Source organism: Chelonia mydas, chromosome 1 (assembly GCF_015237465.2).
Source record: "Chelonia mydas isolate rCheMyd1 chromosome 1, rCheMyd1.pri.v2, whole genome shotgun sequence".
NCBI lineage: Eukaryota > Metazoa > Chordata > Testudines > Cheloniidae > Chelonia > Chelonia mydas.
This window is the reverse complement of record NC_057849.1, coordinates 306149876-306176013: the sequence shown is the minus strand read 5'-3', so window position 1 is coordinate 306176013 and position 26138 is coordinate 306149876. Positions and strand designations below refer to the sequence as shown.

Here is a 26138-nt window from a genome sequence, read left to right as displayed (position 1 = left end):
GTGTGAATAAATATGAAATTGAATGGAATGTTATAGCTATAACTAACTGCTTACTATGATTCTTTCTGTATTCACAATAAATGTGGCATTTTGCCTTTTCCCCTTTAATAAGATGCTGCTGGTTTTTATATTATTGGTATAACATAGGGTAATGACCGCAGTGCGGGCCCAGAGATATCATGAGTGGAGGTATCAGGAAAACAAAACCCCATGGTCCCAATTATATGACCTCATCCATCTCACATGAAAGTGGTTACGAACTGAGTCCCAGAGTCCGGAGGAAATACTAGAGGTTCTGGTCATCGACCGGTACATGAGAGGACTACTGCCAGACCTTCGTGCCTGGGTAAGCCAGAGGGTCGCTCTCGTAGGTAGGTGGACCCGAGCAGCTGAGAAGGATGCCACCCAGGAGGGAGAAGCACCCGAGTCTGACCCACACCCTAACGCCTCTGAACCAGTAGAGGCAACAGAGACTGGCCCCCTAGATCTCGGGCAGAGTAGCCCCGGGAGAGGAAATTTTGGACAGGACCAGGCTGAAGACCCAAGGTACGACAACATTAGGAAGGAGGTGACCGAAATAGATGGGGTCCCCGTGGAAGGGAAAACCCAGAGACCAGGACCCTACTTCATAATGAAGAAGAATCTCTTATACCGGGTTGCACCAGTACAGGGGCAGAAGGTACAGCAGATCCTAGTACCTCAAAAACACCAGAATGCTGTTTTAAGTCTGGCCTATAGTCATCTTTTTGGGGGCATTTGGGGGTAGAGAAGACCCTGGCACGGGTCCTGCGACTATTCTTCTGGCCCGGAGTACATGAAGAAGTGCGGAGATACTGTGCATCCTGCCCGGAGTGTCAGCTGCACAGTCCCCGTCCCCACTTGAGGGCACCTTTAGTACCCCTTCCCCTCATAGAGGTCCCCTTCGAGCGAATAGCCATGGACCTAGTGGGACCCCTGGAGAAGACAGCCCGGGGCCACCAATATATATTTGTCGTTCTGGATTATGCTACTCGCTACCCAGAAGCCGTCCTCCTGCGGAACAAGGACTCTAAAACGATAGCTAAAGAGTTGGTGGGGATCTTTGCCCGAGTGGGGCTACCAAAGGAGATATTAACAGACCAAGGTACCCCATTTATGTCGAAGCTAATGAAGGACCTGTGTATGCTGCTCCATATACATACCCTGAGAATTTCAGTCTATCATCTGCAGACTGATGGGCTGGTAGAAAGGTTTAACCGAACCCTCAAGGCAATAATAAGGAAAGTGGTAAGTCAGGATGGGAAGGATTGGGACACCCTACTACCCTACCTTATGTTTGCAATCTGGGAGGTACCTCAGGCCTCAACTGGGTTTTCCCCCTTTGAATTATTATACGGACGCCACCCCCATGGTATACTAGATATCGCAAAAGAAATCTGGGAAGAGGAACCCAATGAGGGGAGAAATATAATTGACCATGTTTTGCAGATGCGAGAACGGATAGCCCGGGTCATTCCTATTGTACAGGAACATTTGGAAAAGGCGCAGGAGGCCCAGCGAACCCATTACAATCGCCAGGCAAAAGTCCTACAGTACCAACCAGGGGATCGGGTGATGGTGTTGGTACCCACGGCAGAAAGCAAGCTTTTGGCCCAATGGCAGGGACCCTATGAGGTGGTTGAACCCATGGGGGAAATAACCTATAAGGTGTGGCAGCCAGGACACCAGAAACAAGAACAAATTTATCACATTAACCTCTTAAAGCCTTGGCACCAACGAGAGGTGTGTGTAGTGGCCCAAGAGACCCTGATCCAGGGAAATAATATGCAGGAGCAGATCAGGATATTCACTGATCTGACACCAAACCAGGAGAAGGAGGTAACTGAGATGATCAACCGATACCAGGACGTGTTTTCAATCAAACCAGGTCGGAGCACCGAAGCATATCACCACATTATCACAGACTCTGTGGCAAAGGTAACTTTAAGGCCCTATTGGGTCCCAGCGGCAAAAAGGGAGATCAAGGCAGAGGTAAAAAGGATGTTGGAGCTGGGAGTCATCGAAGAGTCCCACAGTCAGTGGTCAAGCACGATTGTGTTGCTGCCCAAACCCGATGGCACCACTAGGTTTTGTAATGACTTTCGCCGGCTGAATGAGATATCCAGATTCGATGCATACCCCATACCCCATATCGATGAGTTAGTTGACAGCCTGGGCAATGCCCGGTTTTTGACCACCCTTGATTTAACAAAGGGATACTGGCAGATTCCCCTTGCCAAAGATGTGAAAGAAAAGATGGCATTCTCTACACCAGAGGGTCTGTTTCAATATACTGTTCTTCCTTTTGGACTGCATGGGGCACCTGCCACCTTCCAGTGTCTTATGGACAAGCTCCTACAGCCCCATACCAGTTATGCAGCAGCATACCTGGATGATGTGATTATTCACACCCCCAACTGGGAAACCCACTTAGAAAAGATGGAAGTGATTCTGGACATGCTAAGACGGGCTGGCCTCACAGCCAACCCAGCCGAGGCTAAATACCTTGGCTACATTGTAGGAAGGGACATGGTCAAGCCCCAACTAAACAAACTAGAGGCTACCCAAAATTGTCCCCGGCCGAATCGGAAAAAGCAGGTCCGGGTATTCCTGCGGGTGGTGGGGTACTACTGACGATTTAATCCCCATTTTCCTACCAGAGCAAGTCCCCTGACAGACCTGATAAAAGCCCGGGGTCCAGACATAGTGAAGTGGAAAGATGCCACAGAGAGTGTATTCATGGATCTACAGACAGCCCTCTGCAGTAACCCCATGCTTATAGCCCCAGACTTCAACAAAGAATTCATTTTACAAACAGATGCATCTGAAGTAGGATTGGGAGCTGTCCTATCGCAGACAGTCAGAGATGAAGAACACCGAATCCTCTATCTCAGCAGGAAACTCCTCCCGAGAGAGCAGAAGTATACTGTGGTTGAAAGAGAGTGCCTCGCTGTGAAATGGGCCATGGACACACTACCTTATTACCTTCTGGGACGACGGTTTACCCTTGTGACCGACCATGCACCCCTGCAGTGGATGCAGCAAAATGAAGAGAAGAATGCAAGGGTGACCAGATGGTTCCTGTCCCTACAACCTTTCCAATTCACTATACAACACCAGGCTGGAACCACCATGGCAATGCAGATGGCTTGTCACGATTACACTGCCTGACGTCTCAAATTGCCTAACCCCAAAGTGTTGAGCGGCGGGGAGGGGGAATATGTGACAGGGTTGGGCCAGATGGCTACAGGAGAGTAATAGAAGGCAGATATATTAGCCCCAGGTTAAGTAGGTCCCTTTTCCCTGGGTAAGGTAACAGGGAAGGATCCAGAACAATCAGGAACCTTCTGGAGACAATTAAGACAGATGGGCTGATTAGAACACCTGCAGCCAATCAAGAAGCTGCTAGAATCAATTAAGGCAGGCTAATCAGGGCACCTGGTTTTAAAAAGAAGCTCACTTCCATTTGTGGTGTGCGTGTAAGGAGCAGGGAGTAAGAGGTGCTAGGAGCTGAGAGTGAGAACGCATACTGTTAGAGGACTGAGGAGTACAAGCATTATCAGACACCAGGAGGAAGGTCCTATGGTGAGAATAAAGAAGGTGCTGGGAGGAGGCCATGGGGAAGTAGCCCAGGGAGTTGTAGCTGTCGCACAGCTGTTCCAGGAGGCACTCTAGACAGCTGCATTCCACAGAGCCCTGGGCTGGAACCCGGAGTAGAGGGCGGGCCCGGTTTCCTCCCAACTCCTGGTCAGACACAGGAGGAGTTGACCTGGACTGTGGGTTCATGAAAATGGCCAAACTAAGGGCTACTGTGAAGCTCCAAGGCGAGCAAATCCGCCAATAAGTGCAAGACCCACCAAGGTAGAGGAAGAACTTTGTCACACTTAAACTAAATGTATGAAGTAATTTCAGGCCAGCAACTTCTGAGGCTTGAATGGCTCCTGGTATGCCAATTCCACGTTGGCAGAACAATCACACTGGATAATGGTTTTTCTGGTACTTCTTCTTCGCACTGATCTGATCTCAGTAGCACGTAAAAGTCTAGTACAGAAGTCATTGAGACTCAGTGGAAAACTCCCATTATAAAATTAAACAACCAAAATGGGGGGAAAATCATTCACTGAATCCTTCAGAAATAGCTGCATTAAGCAAGTAAGGATTTCACTGAACCTGACAAAAATCGTGGACATTAATTTGACTTTTGGGGGCCTAAATTTTGCTGATATCAGAGAAACTACATGAGATACTTTCATACATATTCCAATGTAAACACCATACACAGCAATGCAAAGGATACCATTGCTTGCTTGATTTTCTAAACTATTAATATATTTTTACTGTAAATAAAAGGTGCTAGATTGATGGTCCTGGAGAATGAAGGTGTCTTGTTATCCACAGAACAGATGCTATCAGATTGCATCGTTCTGCACCCTGCCTCACAAATCCACCTCTTTTTTTCTGCAGGATTCACCGTTAGTTGGTGGGAATCAGTCCAGTTTCTGCTAAATGTGTGAATAAACATGCAAATTATTGTCAAATGTGGTAGAAGTTTTGCAATACAGACACTTCAGCTTGTTTCACATAGAGCAAAAACTGCCAGTAGAAGGAGTAATGTTTGGCCATTACTCCCCTGGTCTGGATTTGAACCAGCCTTCCTAAGGTAAAAACTGTATCCCATCATTTATCCCCAAAGCTACATCTTTTATTATTAGCCATTGTACATACATATGATGATCGTAACAAGTGGTGCCATCGTCTCCATCAGGGTATCAAAGTCCATGACAGAAGCTGGCTCCTACAGCTTGAAGAGAAAAGAGCCCATAGGAAGCAAGCTGCTCCCAACCAAGATACATATATTTGCAATAACTGTCAAAGATCATGCAAATCTCAGATTGGATTATTCAGTCACATGAGACATTGCAAATCATCTACATCACAGCCTGCAATTCCCACCGTCTCTCATAGATGAAAGGATGCCAACAATACATATGCCATTTTCCTCTCCTGACCTCACATGGTAAGAAAGGTTCTGTAGCACTTTTTTCAAGAAGCAGAAGTATAAACCAGAGCTGTGCAAAATATGCCTAACAATTCCAAATACAATGCATTTGGTTTCAGTACAAACCCAAAGCTCTGAGCAGGTTTGGCCAAACTCCAGTTTTGGTAATTTCATTCTATCTACCCCAATTCCTTCTACAGCTTCAATTGCTACCGCGGTAGCTGCATTTCAGTGGCGAAGGTAAAGTGAATCCTGTGTTTCAGGATTCAGAAAGGATGCCAACAATACATATGCCATTTTCCTCTCCTGACCTCACATGGTAAGAAAGGTTCTGTAGCACTTTTTTCAAGAAGCAGAAGTATAAACCAGAGCTGTGCAAAATATGCCTAACAATTCCAAATACAATGCATTTGGTTTCAGTACAAACCCAAAGCTCTGAGCAGGTTTGGCCAAACTCCAGTTTTGGTAATTTCATTCTATCTACCCCAATTCCTTCTACAGCTTCAATTGCTACCGCGGTAGCTGCATTTCAGTGGCGAAGGTAAAGTGAATCCTGTGTTTCAGGATTCAGAATGAAAAACCTGTTAAAACTGCAAGACATAAGGACAACTGTATCGAAGCAGACTGGGTGAAATCCTTGCTCCATTGATGTCAATGGCAAAATCTAATTATCACATACTGCCTGTATGGGAGTTCTTTGGGCAATCATAAAGATCAAAAGGATATTTTTAGTTGCTGGGGGTTATGATTTATTGTAATTCTTGAGTGAAGGGAGGTTCCTGGCATAATCTACTTACATAATCGTAGTTTCAAAATGTCCCTGAAGTGCCTGGAGCAAATGGTGGGTGTTTCTTTTTAATGGTGCGTGTTTATAAACAGAGAAAAATAATAAATAAAATAATAAATGCATAAAATAATGTTGTTTTGTCATAATGTTTGTTATTATTTATAAGGATATAAATCAAATTATCTGCTTTTGATGATAATATTAAGTACAATTAAGCTTTGGGCCCCAACTCAAAGCCCAGTAAAGTCATTGGGAGTCCTTCTATTGACTTCGGTGGGCTTTGGATTGGTCCCCTATACAACTGTAGGATTGTTTGCTAGATGAAGCCAATCTTGTTTTTAATGATGTCTTGTGTATTCTAGGAAGCAGAATGTGCATACACGCTGTTTGTGGTTGCGATCTTTTGGCTCACAGAAGTTCTGCCACTGGCTGTTTCAGCTTTACTTCCTGCCTTAATGTTCCCATTGTTTGGTATTATGGAATCCAAGGAGGTAACCTTCCTCTTCTTCCCCATCTTCTTACGCTTCACATGTTATATAGCCATAAACTGTGGAATCCCCAAAGAAAGAACTGTGTAATGCTGCAATTTCATCAGCTGTTTTTACTATGTGTTTCTGCAGCATCTATCACAATGGGACCTCAAGCTCAGGACTACTCGCATGCTCAAGGTTAAGCACACAGCTTAAGTGTTTTTCTGGACCGAGATATATTCAATTGGTTCCATCTCATGCTCAAACCTGCAGCAGAAGCCAGCACAAATTATTGCAGGCATCATCTCCTAGCCAAAGTTGTCTCATCTGTGAAATGGGGATAATAAAATGTATCTCCCTTTGCAAAGTGCTTTGAGATCAATAGATGAAAAAGTGCTATGGACATGCAAAGTGTTATTAATGTTACACTACATTACATCAGAAATATGACATGCTAAGGGCCCAATAACGCCTACCTTGATATCAGTGGGAATAGATACCAGTTGATTTCAAACCAGAAAAACATTTAAACATGTGAATAGTCCTGAGCTTGAGGTACCATTGTGATAGACACTGTAGGATCATGTCCTAAATCCTTATATCTCAAAGTGTTTGCTATGGAGAGGTAGCTGGATCGATTAAAGATCAAATGGACTAATGCAGCAGGCTTTCACCTTTAGCTTAGTTCATATGTGAAATGTGCTTGATGATCTTAGGCTGCTTACATCATTAACCTTATTATTACGACTGTCAAACGATTAAAAAAATTAATCGCGATTAATTGTGTGATTAAAAAAATTAATCATGATTAATCACAGGATTAATCATGCTGTTAAACAATAATAAAATACCATTTATTTAAATATTTTTGGATGTTTTCTACATTTTCAAATATATTGATTTCACTTACAACACAGAATACAAAGTGTACAGTGCTCACTTTATATTTATTTTTTATTACAAATATTTGCACTGTGAAAAATAAAAGAAATAGTAAAAAGAAAAGGAGTACTTGTGGCACCTTAGAGCTACAGCTCACTTCGAAAGCTTATGCTCAAATAAATTTGTTAGTCTCTAAGGTGCCACAAGTACTCCTTTTCTTTTTGAGAACACAGACTAACACGGCTGCTACTCTGAAACCTGTCAAAAGAAATAGTATTTTTCAGTTCACCTAATACAAGTACTGTAGTGCAATCTCTTTATCATGAAAGTTGAATTTACAAATGTAGAATTATGTACGAAAAATAACTGCATTCAAATGTAAAACTTTAGAGCCTACAAGTCCACTCAGTCCTACTTCTTGTTCAGCCAATCACTCAGACAAACAAGTTTGGTTACAATTTGAAGGAGATAATGCTGCCCAATTCTTGTTTACAATGTCACTTGAAAGTGAAAACAGGCATTTGCATGGCACTGTTGTAGCTGGTGCCGGAAGATATTTTCGTGCCAGATGCACTAAAGATTCATATATCCTTTCATGCTTCAACCACCATTCCAGAGGGCATGCGTCCATGATGATGATGGGTTCTGCTTGATAACTATCCAAAACAGTGCAGACCGACGCATGTTCACTTTCATTATCTGAGTCAGATGCCACCAGCAGAAGGTTGATTTTCTTTTTTGGTGGTTCGAGTTCTGTAGTTTCTGCATCTGAGTGTTGCTCTTTTAAGACTTCTGAAAGCATGCTCCACACCTCGTCCCTCCCAGATTTTGGATAGCACTTCAGATTCTTAAACCTTGGGTCGAGTGCTGTAACTATTTTTAGAAATCTCACATTGGTACCTTCTTTGCACTTTGTCAAATCTGCTGTGAAAGTGTTATTAAAACGAACATGTGCTGGGTCACCAAACAAGACTTCTATAATATGAAATATATGGCAGAATGTAGGTAAAACAGAACAGAAGAGTTCAGTCACAAATTTCTCCCCCAAGGAGTTCAGTCACAAATTTAATTAGCATATTCTTTTTTTAACGAGCATCATCAGCATGGAAGCATGTCTTCTCGAATGTTGGCCGAAGCATGAAGGGGCATATGAATATTTAGCATATCTGGCATGTAAATACCTTGCAACACTGGCTACAAAAGTGCCATGCGAACACCCTGTTCTCACTTTCAGGTGACGTAAACAAGAAGTGGGCAGCATTATCTCCTTCAAATTGTAACCAAACTTGTTTGTCTGAGTGATTGGCTGAACAAGAAGTAGGACTGAGTGGACTTGTAGGCTCTAAAGTTTTACACTGTTTTGTTTTTAGTGCAGTTATGTAACAAAAAAAATCTACATTTGTAAGTTACACTTTCACAATAAAGAGATTGCACTACAGTACTTGCAGGAGGTAAATTGAAAAATACTATTTCTTTTGTTTACCATTTTTACAGTGCAAATATTTGTAATAAAAATAATATAAAATGAGCATTGTACACTTTGAATTCTGTCTGGTAACAGAAATCAATATGTTTGAAAATGTAGAGAAACCTCCAAAAATATTTAATAAATTTTAATTGGTATTCTATTGTTTAACAGTGAGATTAATCCTGGTTAATTTTTTAAATCGTGATTAATTTTTTTGAGTTAATCGCCTGAGTTAAATGCAATTAATTGACAGCCTTACTTATCCTCTTTCTTCCATTGTTTCACACCTATTTAACTCCATGTACCCAGTGATTCACATGGATTTAAGCGATAGCACTGACCTAATTAAAACAAAATGGGACCTTTCCAGCACATATTTCAATGCATGCCTTAACTTGTTTCTACTGAGGCTGATATTTTTTATTTGGTCATATTAAAAATGATAGCTAAAAAGCACCTGTTTCATTAACAAATTGTTTTTGATTTCAGGTGGCATCCTCTTATTTCAAAGATTTTCATTTGCTATTAATTGGAGTAATTTGTTTGGCCACATCAGTAGAAAAATGGAATTTGCACAAGAGAATTGCTTTGAAAATGGTGATGATGGTGGGTGTGAACCCTACATGGTATGTACTAAATACTACATTGGAATATGGTAATGCTCATGAAAAACTTGGTAGTACAGAAATAATTGCCTACAGAGGGGTATTGTTTTGTTCCAGGCACCTTTTGCTGCTGAAATAAAATGAAAATATGTGAAATGCTTTGATTGAACTATAGTAGGTGAAACATTATTCTTTTGCTGAAATTCTAATTATAGGGATAATTAGGATATGAATGAGTTCTATTTCTAATGCCTCTGATATTCACAATAACTATGTAATATTCAGAACAAATATATTATGAATTTGTGAATATATTTAAGACTCATATTTCTTAATGATTGATTGTAAAGCCCACAACTGAAGAGTCATGTCACATGCTTATTATTAGTAATTTGTATTTCAGAAGTACTTGCAGTGTTCTGGGCACTTTCAAAATCTACTGTAAGACAGTCCTCAACCCTAATAGTTCACAGTTTAAGGTAGGGAGGACAATAAGAAAGGAGGAGGAGAGGGGGAAAACATACGAAAAGAAAATTGAGGGCCTCAGCTCTCTAGACCGAGCCTCCTCTTTGCCATTATCTGTGAAGAAAGCAGCTACCAAACAGAACTGAACTTCTCCAACTCAGGCTATGTCTACACTACTGTACCACTGCAGCTGCTCCATTGTAAGGTCTCCTGTGTAGCCGCTCTATGCCAGCATGAGAGAGCTCTTCCGCTGGCATAATTAAACCACCCCCAATGAGTGGCAGTAGCTACATCAGTGGGAGATGCTCTCCCACTGACATAGCACTGTCCAGACTAGCACTTTTGTCAGTGTAAATTTTGTTGGTCAGGGGTGTGGGTTTTTTCACACCCTTGACCGACAAAAGTTTTGCCGACAAAAGTGCTAGTGTAGTCATAGCCTCAGAATGGTCAGATGATGCAGTGAAGGAACTGAAAATACTCATCACACATTCATCTCTTGATAATGAGCTAGCGATGTCATATGAGGTGAATACCCTACCCTTGGCTTCTGAACAAGAAGGCTCTGGGTGAAGTAGAGGCCTCCATCAGCATCTCAGTAAGACTGGACAGGAAATGTGCTGTGTCAGTCTGGCTCCCCAGAATATGAGATTCTCATAATCTTACTTTAAGAAACAGACGTTAAAAGCTAGACGTTAAAAGGCCAGACAAAAAGAAGTCAGATATTAGTGGTGGAAAATGCCTATTAGATCATCTAATCTCTCCTTCTGGCAGTGCAGAATTATCCCTATTCTCCAATGCTTTGTCTGCCTTAGTTTTCAATAATTTCTTAAATGGGCCTTCCACCACTTCCTTTAATAACTATTCTCTTCCCTGACAGGTTTTATTATTAGAAAAATCTTCCTGCTATTCTACATTTTACTGTGTTCAATTTTCTCCCATTACTCTTAACTACCCTCCTTGAGCCCCCTCAAGAATTCTATTCCTTCCTTGATGTTCATGCCTATCAAATATTTGTACCGAGCTTTTGTATCTTCCCCTCCTCATTGGTTAGCCAAGCTTTGCACATTAGCTATTTTAATCTTTCCTAATCACTCACACTCGCCAGTCCTTTCATCTTGGCTGAAGTCTAGTAACCTAGCAGATGACCTGAATGCTGTGCTGAGGACTCTGCTGGGTAGCCCCCTGTGCAGTTATGGAGAAAGGAATCCTGCCCTCAAGCTGGACGTAGACCATTCCACAGGCAATACTGAAACCGTGAGGATTGCAGCAGTTCTGCCCTGACCCCACCCCACCGCTAAACCACCACCTCCTCTTGAGAAGGTTCTAAGTAGTGGAGGTTCCTCGAGCCTCACCCTCAGCCCTATCCAGCTCATGCCCAACTCTCACATGCCTTCTGCAAACTACCAGGCACAAGTTCTCTGTGCTGAGCTCTCTGCTCCTCTGAGCAGCAGCCTGCACCCGAGCCCTGCCCTTGCATATAGGAACCACAGCAGTTTCTCTGACAGTGAAGACTATAAAGCCACAGAAGTGAAAGCTGGGTTTGCCCATTTTTTCTTCTTCGCTAAATCCCCTCCAGTTTTGTACTATGTATTTTGCATTTCAAATACAGCTTTTTAGATGCAGTATCACCAGTAAAATACAGAGAAGCCTACAACCTTGATAGTTTGAGATGTAGTACCACCACTTCGTATGCAGGCCAAAATCATACAGGGTAGAGATGCTTTCTTAGTCAACCAGGCTAGCTGTGTTTTAAATGAGCAGTTGTGACATCTGTGCACCATCTGACCTGGAGTTCAGGTTAGAACTATGCCCTAGACCTCAACACAGACAAGAGGTGAAATCCTGGTCTCATTTAAGTCAATGGGAGTTTTGGCATTGACTTCAATGGAGCCAGGATTTCATTCAAGAATTCGACAGACAGTAGGCTCCATCCTCAGGTCTGGCCAAGCTGCACTGTGCTTTGGTTTTCTTGGCATCCAGAAAGGCCCCTGAGGGCCATGAACAGCTTCGCATGGCATACCTTAGAATAGCCTTGAGGCTACTCTAAATTACACTCATGACTGGGCCACTCCCTTGTTGGCCCCAAGATTAGTAAAAAAAAACACAGAGATCGCATAGAGTAACCTTTGCCTCACCACCAATTGCACCGTATTTCACTTGCAGCTGAGGATGTAGCCCACAGGGACGAATTGCGTGAGTAAGGCAAACAGGGTTCTCCTCTCATTGTTATATGGCAAAAGGGTATTAGCTTTATTATTCGTTATAAATGAAGCCGTCAACCACGATTTCATACAAAGCCTCACTTGAAATACTGCGGGTGGAACAGATTAGGAAAAATTGAGGTTGAACAGGTTAGGACATGCTCTGTTATTTTTTAGATCAGTGAATCATCAGCTCTTAATCACTGGAGCTACTGGGAATAGGTTAATTCTCCAATGTATTGAATGATCCTTTGAACATCTGACCATCAAATGTATTAAGTTAATAAGAAATTGTTTCAAAGCAGCTGTCAGTGAATGTCTTCTTTTTCTTTATTTCTTACGGTTTCTGCTAGCTCTGTTAAGGTTGTATGTTTTTCCAGTATAAAAAAAATCTGTTTCCAGAGCTTTTGGTCTTCCTCAAAGCCACTCCTCTTCCCCCATTCAAATGCCTCCTGGTCCTGGAGACCCACTTCTCACACAACTCCTACAAGAGACTAACTGAAGATCTAATCCAAAGCCTTGTGAGGTCCATGAGTGTCATTCTAGTGTTTGGGATCAGACTGTAAATTAGCAAGTTCTACAGTCAAAAAAGTACAACTCTGTATTATCACGGCTATTAAAAATGGGCAGAAATACAAGCAGAGAGAGCATCTACTTGTCCAGGGCCTGAATTTAGCCCACTCATTTTTTTTGTGTGTCTCTATCATGAAAAAGGACTTCTATTTTTAAATGAAAATGTTGCCTTTAGTCATTAGGGAGAGCAATGCCACGGGAGTAATTTTGAATTTTTAAAAAATACTCAAATTATTTTGTACATATTTTTTTTAAAAAATCTGCTCCTGATGAGTTGAGTAATCCTTATAATTGATGTAACACCTTTCAGCCAGGGAGGTTCCAAAGAGCTTTGCAACCTTCACTAACTGGTTGCACAAAATTATATTCGTTCATTTCAGTTTACCCACTGCTGAACTGCTGCCACCTCTTGGTGTGAAAAATGTCAACTGTTTAACTGCGCTCAGTAGTACACAACCATTTAGTATAGGAAGTGAAGCAGGCTGTATTCATTTAAAATTACAGAGAAAAATGTAGGTAGACAGATGATAAATTCCTAATTAAAACTTGTTCATGATGCTAGGTTTAACTCATCTGCTGTTACAGAAAGTGACATGGAGCATCAGTTTCTGATGTACTTTCAGTGGTGGTAAAACAGGAGTAACTCCAATGAAGTCAACAGAGTTACATCAGTGTAAAACCACTGTAAGTGAGATCAGTGCCAAACCAAGGATCAGGAACAGCTGATATGATCTAACCTCAGTTTTATGTTTCCTTTGAAAGACGGTATGTGTTGCAGGTGACCCCTAATACCATCCAGGGACACTGGATCAGTGCTGACTTTATGTATGCCTGCACTGCAATCAGAGCTGTGACTGCAGCATCCATTTCAGCTTGTAACAGTCTGATGTGTCATGACATCTTGAATCAAGTATTGTCCAAATGGATGATACCATAAGTCAATAACATTACTCTTGTTTTAATTGTATAATATATTTAATCTGTACACAATTTTACAGTGTATACAATTTGTGTGAATAACTCTTCTTTTATATATTAAAAAAATCACAATCAAATTAACAGCCCTTAACACTGGTGTTTTTTATCGTCCCAATTTTTATGCCGAAAAAGTTATGCTTTTGTATTGAATTGGATGCTGATAGCAGAGGTTAATGGAACAGTAATAGACTGGAACAGTCAAAGACTGAAGTATTTCTCATTTCAGGCTTACGCTGGGTTTCATGATTAGCTGTGGCTTCTTGTCTATGTGGCTTAGCAACACCTCTACTGCTGCTATGGTGATGCCAATTGTAGAGGCTGTAGCTCAGCAGATCATGGGTGCCGAAGCAGAAGCCGATGCCTTGGAGATGAATTATGCAACTGGATCCACCAATGAGGCATTGGAACTTGATGGTGTGCATACATACAGTTTTGATATTCATCCGCCCTCATTCTTCAGTTTGAAAGTGACCAGCTAAATTGCAGTATTTATCTTTCTAATTCCACTAATATTTTACAGAAAGTGTTAAAGACTGTGAAGCTAGTGACTGGAAAGAGAAAACAAAAGAAGTTCAAGGGTATAATTTATGGATTTCATCATTCATATTTTAAGAATTTGTTTAAGCAAAATAGTTCTTTTATTACAGTAAGGAATTTTTTTTCCAGAGATAACAATGGTGAGGATCACACGGTGTGCGAGACTGAAAAGGAAAAGGTATTTAAGATGCGATTATTTTGAGAAAAAAAATCATGCAGTTAGTACATGTTAATTAACATAATTTTAACCTAGCCATCTAATCTAGTTTTTACATAGCACCTCTCACTGTTATCTAAATGTTTATTTTTTTATATGTACACATATATATGTAGATATTTAAATACACATTACATGCACATAAGAAGTGGAAGATTGGACATTTGAAATGACCAGGGAGGAGTATAAAAATATTGCTCGGGCATGCAGGAGTGAAATCAGGAAGGCCAAATCACACTTGGAGTTGCAGGTAGCAAGAGATGCTAAGAGTAACAAGAAGGATTTCTTCAGGTATGTTAGCAACAAGAAGAAAGTCAAGGAAAGTGTGGGCCCCTTACTGAATGACAGAGGCAACCTAATGACAGAGGATGTGGAAAAAGCTAATGTACTCAATGTTTTTTTTGCCTGTGTCTTCACAAACAAGGTCAGCTCCCAGAATACTGCACTGGGCAGCACAGCTTGGGGAGGAGGTGATGAGCCCTCTGTGGAGAAAGAAGTGGTTCAGGACTATTCAGAAAAGCTGGACGAACACAAGTCCATGGGGCTGGATGCGCTGCATCCGAGGGTGCTAAAGGGGTTGGTGTTTGTGATTGCAGATCCATTGGCCATTATCTTTGAAAACTCATGGTGATTGGGGGAGGTCCTGGAAGACTGGAAAAAGGCTAATGTAGTGCCCATCTTTAACAAAGGGAAGAAGGAGGCCAATCAGCCTCACCTCAGTCCCTGGAAAAATCATGGAGCAGGTCCTCAAGGAATCAATTCTGAAGCACTTAGAGGAGAGGAAAGTGATCAGGAACAGTCAGCATGAATTCACCAAGGACAAGTCATGCCTGACTAACCTAATTGCCTTCTATGATGAGATAACTGGCTCTGTGGATGAGGGGAAAGCAGTGGACGTGTTATTCCTTGACTTTAGCAAAGCTTTTGATATGGTCTCCCACAGTATTCTTGACAGCAAGTTAAAGAAGTATGGACTGGATGAATGGACTATAAGGTGGTTAGAAAGCTGGCTAGATCATTGGGCTCAACGGGTAGTGATCAATGGATCCATGTCTAGTAGGCAGCTGGTATCAAGCGGAGTGCCCCAAGGGTCGGTCCTGGGGCCGGTTTTGTTCAATATCTTCATTAATGATCTGGAGGATGGTGTGGATTGCACCCTCAGCAAGTTTGCAGATGACACTAAACTAGGAGGAGAGGTAGATATGCTGGAGGGTAGGGATAGGATACAGAGGGACCTAGACAAATTAGAGGATTGGGCCAAAAGAAATCTGATGAGGTTCAATAAGGACAAGTGCAGAGTCCTGCACTTAGGATGGAAGAATCCCATGCACCGCTACAGACTAGGGACCGAATGGCTAGGCATCAGTTCTAAGGAGGAATTTTAGCTCCACCCACAATAGAATAAATTAGTACATTCCACCAAAAGGCAACCAGTGCACATCACCATCCAGTCAGGATTTCCCAGAATTTGAATGTCTGTGGGCCAAATCCTGAAGTTATTAATCAGTTATTACTCATCCTTATCCTGGACTATTAATTTCAGTGGGAATTTTACCTGTGTAAGGACTGAGAAAAACTAGAGAAAAACTCTTCTCTGTAATATTTCTATTACCATAGTTAGAGCCCTACCAAATTCATGGCCATGAAAAAAAAAAAAAGTCACGGATCATTAAATCTGGTCTCCCCCTGTGAAATCTGGTCTTTTTGTGTGCTTTTACCCGATACTATACCGATTTCACAGGGGAGACCAGAGCTTCTCAAATTGGAGGTCCTGACTCAAAAGGGGGTTGCAAGATTATTTTTGGGAGGATTGTGATATTGCCACCCTTTCATCTGCACTGCTGCCTTCAGAGCTGGGTCACTGGAGTGCAGTGACTATTGGCCAGGCACCCAGCTCTGAAGGCAGTGCCCTGCCAGCAGCAGCACAGAAGAGTGACAATACCCCATACCATGGCACCCTTACTTCTGCGCTGCTGCCTTCAGAGCTAGACGGCTGGAGAGTGGCAGCTGCTAACTGAGGGCCCAGTTCTGCAGGCAGTAGCACAGAAATAAGGGTGGCAATACCATACAATCCTTACTTCTGCACTGCTGCTGGGGGTGGCTCTGCCTTCAGAGCTGGGATCCTGGCCCCTAACTGCCACTCTTCAGCTGCCCAGCTCTGAAGGCAGGGTCACTACCTGCAGCAGTGCAGAAGTAAGGATAGTGGTATCGCAGCCCCCACCTACAATAACCTTGCAACCCCACCCCCAAACCCTTTTTGGGTCAGGACCCCTACAATTACAACACCATGAAATTTCAGATTTAAATAGCTGAAATCATGAAATTTACTATTTTTAAAATCCCATGACTGTGAAATTGACCAAAATGGACGGTAAATTTGGTAGGGCCCTAACCATAGTCCTAGGCACCAACAAATGCTGCGTATGACAATACTCCTAGCAAATGAAACAGCCCTGTGGAATGCTGGGAAATACTGAAAGCTGGTTGCTTCTTAAAGACACTGTTTTTTATGTAGAGTTTATGATGTCAGATGAACCTTTCTCATACATTAATCAATATGTATTCTTATTGAGCAGAATCTGCCCCCAGCTGAGACAGGAAGGAAATACAGAAACCAGAAAGACCAGATGATGTGCAAAATGATGTGCTTGTGTATTGCTTATTCTTCTACCATTGGAGGGCTGACTACAATCACAGGAACATCAACAAATTTGATTTTTGCTGAGCAGTTCAATACGTAAGAGATACCAAGTTATTTCTGTACCTGTTACCCAGAAGTCCAGATACTACTTTTTGTACTCTTAGCTGGTTCCCCCCAAGTGTGTTATAGTCTGGAGTTTTATACTATGACTTGGCAATGCCTGGCATCATGATTTTGTTGTTTTCCCATAAGACATACAATGAAATTCCATGATGATATCTGATTTGCGTACATTCAGTTGCACTGGGGAAGGTTGCAAGGACTCATTCTACAAATGCAAAATGACAGCCAGACTTCTGTCATCCTTCCTCAAATTGAATAATACTTTACTCTTTGAATTCTCCCATTGAAACAGGTGGGTTTATTCGAGGAGTTAGGTACCACTCCGTGTAAATACTGATAACCAATGGCACAATTTCTGGCTCTAAGAGACGTTTGCTCATTGCTAAATAGAATTGGAGCTAAGTTTTTATTGCCTTTTAATTCCAAAGCAGCTGTGACAGCACCGTTTTATCTCCCCGATACTATTTGGCATCTCTTTGAGTGATATCAATGATCATTTTGTCAGTTTCACTTTGTGTCCCAAATGTCTCTAATGGGCTAATGTGATTTCTAAGTAGTAGGAATAATGTCTGACTGCCCCCTATGTTTTGTTAAAACTGGCATAATTGAAAATTGAACTTTTACAGAACTTTTACCGTCATTTAGATTAAAAAAAAACAACAGACAAACAAACCAAAACAGCTAAGGCTCCAGCTAAGGTCTATTTCCTCGTCTCCATCATCACAATGGGACTTAAAATCAGTTTTATATCTGGACACGGCACATTCTGCTGCTGTGAGGTAACCACCTGCTTCCTCAGCCTCTAGGATAGAAAGAAACATGTTGGAGTGGAGCCAAAGTGCACTGCACTTTTGTGCTCCTGTGCCAACAGAACAGTCCCTCAGAGACTGTTCCAATTAGCATAATTTAGAGCAGACCTGTGGCTACTCTAACTTGTACTATGGGGTAGTTTGGTCCCCAGCTCGTCCTAGGTAGATCACAGCCAATTCCTGCTCTTGCTCACAGCTGAGGATTCAGCCCTAACGCTGATTTTCCATTCATTTGCACCAGTCTGAAGACAGTGTTTTCAAACCCTAAAACCTGTTTAATAGATTGTAAAATCAAATCTGTAGCACACAGTGGAAGTCATAAATAGTCTAAGAGTTTTCATCTAAAAGTTCCTTTTTCATTTGTGTAAAACTTTTCTCAAACTTTAATCTTTTCAAGACTGAAATTTTCTGGGTCTGCTCTCTGACCAAGCATGTGTGTTTTTTAGTTTGGACATTTTGAGGAAAAAAGTCCAACCATTTTCAAGAAGAGTTTGGGAAAGAATATGTTTGACACTACTAAAAATAAATAAATGAAAAAAAATTGTACAATGTTTTATGAGCAGCTCTGGCACCAAAGCAGGAGGGTAGGTAGGTAGATTTGGCATGGAGACACTCTGAACATGTGACTTTCATTCTTCATTGTTCCAACAGCATGAATCATACTCCACATATGTGTACTATTTTTCTAACAATAAGAGTTTGATAAATAATGATCTCCTATCATTGTAATGGCTTTGAAAGTGGGTATAAGTAAGCTGTGTGGAATATGAGATTTGACTAAAACATTTGAAACCCTTCTCATTCAGAACCAGTGTGTGACCCTTGCTGCATACTCAGGCAGGGAAGTAAGGAGGCGTAAACATTCTTTTCATTCCCCTGTGCTTGCTACTTGTAACACTCATAGCAATGCAGAGAGGAGAGCAGCTACTGATGGGTTGCTGCTACCCTTCCAGTGCCAGTGATCAGGGATGGGAGGTGGGGAGTGGAGAGTTGGCTCTTACCCCACAATACACTGGCCACCACAGCTGAACTGGTACGGGGAGGAGGGGGAGAAGCAAACTGCTCTAGGAAAAGGCCTGGTGCAGATTACTTCTCCCATGGAGCAGTGGGGAAAGTAGGAACCAAATTATAACACAGAGTCTGCTCGTGGGGCAACACAATGACATGCTGCTCCTTTTGCAGAGTAGATTGAGATTGCAGTGTAGCCCTTAATGCACAGGGCTGTCTGAATGAGACGGAGCCCTGCAGGAAAGACCTTTGTAAGTCTGTAGGGGTTCCTGCAAATTTCCAGAAATCTGTAGCAACAGCTAAGTGCTCATGCATTTAGTGTATAATCACTTAACTGATTCTGCTAGGAACCAGTTTCTTCCAGCAGCCTAGGAGGTCCCCAAGACACTGGGAGTTAGGGACAGGCATTGCCATCTTTCATCTCCTTCAGGTTGAAGGAAACTGGCTCAAAGCCTATCTTCCAACTTCCCTAGACTTTAGCAGTCTTTTCAAGTGTGTGTAAGCAGCATTGTTCCCCATCCATCCTAGGAAAACAGTATAGATACACATCATCCAGTTTTACATCCTTCAGGGCATTTACTAATCATAAATCTCAAGCTTTATTTCTCCTCAACCTTAGCTTGGCTGTTCCCAGGGTTTTCATTACATTCTTTTTTTTGTCCAAATGATTAGTTCCCTCTGCTCCAAGAGAGGCTCCAAACGCATTTATATCCTGTTGGAAGTTAACTGAATTGCCCCACTAGTATGACCTGTCTACAGATCTTTGCACTATACCGTCATGGACAATTCAAAAACCTGATAACAGGATGATTCTGCAAAGGAGCCTTTCATCCTTATGCAGGGTTCTAGAGTTGGCCACTTTGTTACAGTACAGTTAAAATAGCATTGTGGGGTTTCATATTCATTGTGTCTCAGTGATTTCAATATCAAATGCAAGTTGAGTTTGTAAGTAAAGAGAGTCTTTCAGCTGGTGGTTGTCCCAAGACCCACTTTTAAGGCAGATTACCAAATGCAGAGGAAAGCCACAGAAAGGGTGATGAAGTCTTAAATTGCATTAACTTTTTGTAGGCTTGGGATGATGTGCTACCCCCAGATTACTCCTTATCCAACTACAAATGCCTGATCCCAGGGAGGGGCATCTGGAGATGGTGCCACAGAGGATGTTGACTCCTGCCCCTACAACTCAACAGGGGTGATCCTGCAGAGGGGAACCTCTGTTTTCCTTCTGTTTGGCCCACTGAAAATTCCCTAGATTATTGCAAACATAGTCAGGTAATTGACTTTGACCCGTCCATAAACTCCACAAGGAAGAGTCAGGCCGTATCCAGAATTAATCATATAAATGCTTAAGAATGTTCTAAAAATAATAAAAATACATTAGTAAGTGTTGGTCCCAGTTGGTCTCCATCTCCTGCAACAGCCAGTCCTTTTCTTTCAGAAAATCCCACAACAACTCTACTTTCCTTAGAGGTCTGCAGGTGGGGGGTCTTTGTGGCTGGGTGGCCCTTTGACTTGAAAACCTGCATGGTGGGTTCAGATTATATGGGACCCCAACGAGATCGCAGGGCTCCACCCACTTGTCCCACAGGCTCCAACCCAGCAAATGTTCTTGGACATTTTATGAGCAATTATCATTGTTATTAAATGTGCACTGGCCCTTTTCCCTCCAATTCTTGCCTTCCCATCTCCATTGCCCATCTTAGAGCCGTAAGGCCCTATCTTCCTCCACCACTACCCCTTCTCAGAGAAAGGCCCTTCCTTCTCTTCCTCCCATCTCCTCTTGCCCCAGAGTCCTAATGGCCCTTCCTCCTCCACTGCCATCCCCATGAGCCATGAGGAGCCTTTACCACAGAGTAGATATTTAATTCTTTCAATCCAGTGAGCAATGGGGTCTTCTGTTGCTGCTCTGATATTCAGTGCTCATGGCAAGAGGGTTGGACACAGAGGTATGAGCAGCCCAGTTACTTTAATGGCCATTATCATCATGGGACAGGATGGGAGAGTGAGGTGAGAGCAGGCCATTGACAGTCTCTGGCTGAAAATTCCTGCTTCCCTGGAGGCAGCTGATAGCAGCAGCCTTCCCCAAGTATTCCTGCTGCAGCAGAGCCTGATGGCATTTTACATGTGGTTCGATTCCTCTTGCAATGCCTAATTTAAGCCTATTTTATTTTCATTCAGACGCTACCCAGAATGCCAGTGCATCAATTTTGGGTCCTGGTTTGCACTTTGCGTCCCCATCACTATTATCATGATGTTGCTCTCCTGGGTCTGGCTCCAATGGCTTTTCCTTGGTTTCAAGTGAGTAAATGTTAAAAGATATTCTATACAGATCAAAAAGAATATCATATCTATATCTAATGCACACACTGTAGAATGGTGACCATTTATTGTCCTTTCAGTGTCAAATAGCGCAAATGAGTTCTCTGGAAGTGCTGGGAATTCACACTGCCAGTTGTTGTGGCTTCTCTGAACTGTCCAACAGGACACCACGGGAAAACTTATTCAAGGATCCATTTTGTAAAATATGTTGTACATTTCTATAGAATATACACACACCATTAGTAGAGAGTATCTGAGAGAAGAATTCAGATTTTACAGTTTGTGGTCCAAATCTTGATGATATTGAAATAACAGTACTTTCCTGGCTGATTTCAATGAGGCCAGCATTTGACCCTATGTTTGAACAATGTTTATCTAACAAACTTGATGAGCAGACTGATATATTATATTTAGAGAAAAATACAATGGTTCCTGTTCACAGATATTCCTGTGTGTGTTTTTTGCGTGGGTTTGCTTCACTCCTGAGTTTTGTGCTTCAAGTTTTTGGATAGAATGACAGTTCTTTGGGCCCAATTCTCAATTGCCTTGCACTCTGGATACTTATTTACAGCTGTATGAAGCAGGTGTTCAAAAGTATGAAAAATGGAGCCAGGCTAATTTAGTGTGAAATGCTTCCCATATAGCATTTGCTTTCCACAGGTATAAATGGCTGCTTAAGATGCAGACAGTGGAAAATTTGGCCTTCTATATTTAATCTTAAATAGAAGCATCTTAAGTTTCCTTCTCACTCCACTGATAGTTTGAAACTTTAACATTTCATTTTTCTAGGCCATTTTGACAGTGTTCTTATTAACACTGTGGAGTAGCTCACCGCAAAAGAGTGTGGATTGAAAGCCAAAATTGTTAATCTTGTCCCCTGTGAAAGATGCTACAGAACACCCTGATTAATGTGCTGGCTAGTTACACAGTAAAAACTTTCCCATTAGAAAAGAAGGCAATGTATTAACAGGAGAGAGTCTGATTCAGCGAAGACACAGATGACTTCCCTTAATTAGATGGATACACTGTGTGCTTAATTTGTTCCTTTGTGTAAGCACTGCCCTTCCTGGGCAAACAAGCCAATTTGACTTTTCAGGCCTTTGTTCTTTCTGACAGAAATACTATGATGAATAATACAGTACAGTCATAAGGATGATTGTCTAAAACATGAACTTCCCATGTTCTGACATGAGGTGGCTCTTAGCTATAGATATTTATTGGTAGACACACCAGTACTCCAGTCTTATGTGCCTGTTGTTGTTATTAATATCATTTCTTTGATGGCAGAGCCTAGAGCCCTACTTATGCTGGGTTCTGCATAAGCATATAGCAAGACACAGTGCCTGCCTCAAGTAGTTTACAATCTAAATAGAATAACAAAGAGTGGGATGGGACAGAGAGAGACAGAAGTAAAGTGACTTGCCTAAGGCCATATCTTGGCCCACATCTTGTTATATTTGGAACCAGCAGAAAAGGAGATAGACATAGGCACAGAGAGATTTGACTGAACCAGAGATCTCTGTTGTGCTGGCTCTCTTGTTCAGGCTGCAAAACTGAAACTAACGTGAAAGTGAGGCTTTGCACAGGGGTGGGAAGAATGCTCAAGCATTTCAAGGGACAGGACATCACATTCTTCCAACCTACTATAAAAACTTTCCAAACACACATGCATTATCATTCACATAACTAAAAATAAACACTATATTACCTGACTAAGAGTTGTGGGTGGACTACAGAAGACTCTTAAAATGCAAGGGATTATTCTGTCCTGCAATAGCAACTCAGTAACTGAACAGGTTAAGTGGTTTTCTCACTATCTTGGGACAATGTGGTGATGGTGGTGCAGCAGAGTTCTGAATAACAGGAGCAGTCGGTGGCAAGGGATCAGCTGCATCTCGTATGGAATCAGCTGGATCGGGTACCACATTTTTTTTCCGACGAGTCATCAAAACTAAGAGTTGCAAGAGAAGGAGGCTCAGTTAGAGGAACAAAAAGTCCTACTGGAACATCCCTGGACTCTGGTACTCAACAGGACTGAAACTGGTCCATGTTATTTCCATAAAATACTACTGGATAGTCCTACCATGAACAAAACAGGTCCTGTGCATTTTACAAGTTCTCCAATTGTAATTGCAATTCGACACTAAGGGTAAGTCTACACTATAAAATTAGGTCGAATTTATAGAAGTCGATTTTTTAGGAAGCAATTTTATACAGTCGATTGTGTGTGTCCCCGCTAAGCGCGTTAAGTTGGCCGAGTGCTTCCACAGTACCGTGGCTAGCGTCGACTCATGGAGCGGTGCACTATGGGTAGCTATCCCACACTTCCCACAGTCTCCACTGCCCATTGAAATTCTGGGTTGACCTCCCAGTGCCTGATGGGGCAAAAACGTTGTCACGCGTGGTTTTGGGTACATGTCGTCAGTTGCCCCTCCCTCCGTGAAAGCAACGGCAGACAATCGTTTTGCGCCTTTTTTCCGTGCGGGTGCCATACTGCTTTCAGCAGACGGTGCAGTAGGACTGCTCACCATCATTGAATGACTGCTTCTGCTGCCACTCTGCTCTCCTGATGCTATGAATCCACCTTGCAGCTCCTCTATATGACCGTCGTCATCCACCGCTTCCACTGCCACTCTGCTCTCCTGGTGGTCTCGCAGGGCCGCTTCCGCTGCCACTCTGCTCAGCTGCTCCTGTCTTGCCATAACACAGCAAGCGTGCAGCCCACTCGACTGTTGTGGCCTGGCAGCAGACGGTACAGTAGGTCTGCAAAACTGGTCATCCAACCACCGCTTCCCCTGCAACTCTGCTCTCCTGCAGATGCCATACCATGGCAAGCATGGAGCCCACTCAGATCACCGTGGCAGTTATGAGCATTGTGAACACCTCACGCATCATCATGCAGTATATGCAGAACCAGAACCTGCAAAAGCAGGTGAGGAGGCGATGGCAGCGCAGTGAAGAGAGTGATGAGGACATGGACACAGACTTCTCTCAAAGCACAGGCCCTGGCAATTTGGCCATCCTGGTGGCAATGGGGCAGGCTCATGCCGTGGAATGCTGATTCTTGGCCCGGGAAACAAGCACAGACTGGTGGGACTGCATAATCTTGCAGGTATGGGATGATTCCCAGTGGCTGCAAAACTTTCGCATGCGTAAGGGCACTTTCATGGAACTTTGACTTGCTTTCCCCTGCCCTGAAGTGCAAGAATACCAAGACGAGAGCAGCCCTCACAGTTCACAAGCGAGTGGTGATAGCCCTCTGGAAGCTTGCAACGCCAGACAGCTACCGGTCAGTCGGGAATCAATTTGGAGTGGGCGAATCTACTGTGGGGGCTGCTGTGATCCAAGTAGCCAACGCAATCACTGAGCTGCTGCTATCAACGGTAGTGACTCTGGGAAATGTGCAGGTCATAGTGGATGGCTTTGCTGCAATGGGATTCCCTAACTGTGGTGGGGCAATAGACGGAACGCATATCCTTATCTTGGGACCGGGCCACCAAGGCAGCCAGTAAATAAACCTCAAGGAGTACTTTTCAATGGTGTTGCAAGCAATGGTGGATCACAAGGGACGTTTCACCAGCATCAACGTGGGAAAGGTACATGACGCTCGCATCTTCAGGAACTCTGGTCTGTATGAACAGCTGCATCAAGGGACTTACTTTCCAGACCAGAAAATAACGTTGGGGATGTTGAAATGCCTATAGTTATCCTGTGAGGAAAGCACTGGGTGGGGTGGGGGAGGAGGGAAGGACAAGGCTGCACTGCACTTCAAAACTTATTGAATGCCATCCTTCTGTTGCTTGTGCAGTCCTCTGGGGTGGAGTGGTTGGGTACCGAGAGGGAGCCCCCCCCCCCGCGTTTTTGGGCATCTGGGTGAGGAGGCTATGGAACTTGGGGAGGAGGGCGGTTGGTTACACAGGGGCTGCAGTGGCGGTCTGTGCCTTTCCTGCACCTCAACCATACACCGGAGCATATCAGTTTGAATCTCCAGTAGCTTCAGCATTGCATCCTGCCTCCTTTCATCATGTTGCCACCAGCTTTCCTCTTGATCCCACCACCTCTCCTGTTGCTCCCACCACTTGTCCTCTCATGCATCCCTCCTGTCCTCGTGTTCATTTTGTGCTTTCCTGGACTCTGCCGTTGTCTGCCACCATGCATTGTGATGGGCTCTTTCAGTTTGGGTGGACTGCATGAGCTCAGAGAACATTTCATCGCAAGTGCATTTTTTTCGCCTTCTTATCTGTGCTAGCCTCTGGGATGGAGATGCTAGTCACAGCGTTGAAACATTTGCAGCTGCAGGAGGAAAAAAAGGGAGATTAAAATTGAAAAAGACACATTGGCCATTTAAAAGGAGAGGCTGATGTTTTCGGGTTAACGTGCAGCATAAACCCAACTAAACTCCCAGGAGCCCGGCTTGGGAGGGTACTGTCTCCAGGGTGATACACAGTTCCTGGCTGTCGGGGAGAATGGTTTCTCCACTTGCCTGGTGTGCGCTATCTTCAACCTCCCCCTCCTCATCATCTTCCTCATCCCCAAAATCCTCATCCCTTTTGCATGAGACTCCTTTGCAGGAGTTCACATACAAGTGTGGGGTAGTTGTAAGGGCACCCCCAGGAATTACATGCAGCTCATCATAGAAGCAGCATGTCTGGGGCTCTGACCCTGAGCGGGCATTTGCCTCTTGGGTTTTTTGGTAGGCTTGCCTGAGCTCCTTAAGTTTCACATGGCACTGCTTCTGGTCCCCATTATGGCCTCTGTCCTTCATGCCCTTGGAGATTTTTTCAAATATTTTGGCATTTTGTCTTTGGATTGGAGTTCTGATAGCACAGATTCATCTCCCCATGCAGCGATCAGATCCAGTACCTCCCGTTCGGGCCATCCTGGAGCTCTTTTGCGATTCTGGGACTCCATGGTCACTTCTGCTGATGAAATATGCATGGTCACCTGTGCTGATCAGCTTCCCATGCTGGCCAAACAGGAAATGAAATTCAAAAGTTCGCGGGGCTTTTCCTGTCTACATGGCCAGTGCATCCGAGTT

The 26138-nt window shown here is 43.1% G+C and overlaps 1 protein-coding gene across 1 annotated transcript in view; it reads left to right on the top strand.

Moving 5' to 3' along the window:
• SLC13A1 (solute carrier family 13 member 1) overlaps positions 1-26138 on the top strand; it is a 59942-nt gene that overhangs the window by 7576 nt on the left and 26228 nt on the right. The window contains exons 2-8 of the mRNA XM_027825594.3: positions 6167-6295; positions 9114-9250; positions 13673-13860; positions 13967-14024; positions 14113-14161; positions 16777-16937; positions 20960-21079. Of these exons, the coding sequence (XP_027681395.2) occupies positions 6167-6295; positions 9114-9250; positions 13673-13860; positions 13967-14024; positions 14113-14161; positions 16777-16937; positions 20960-21079 (842 nt within the window). The remainder of the gene's footprint in view (positions 1-6166; positions 6296-9113; positions 9251-13672; positions 13861-13966; positions 14025-14112; positions 14162-16776; positions 16938-20959; positions 21080-26138) is intronic.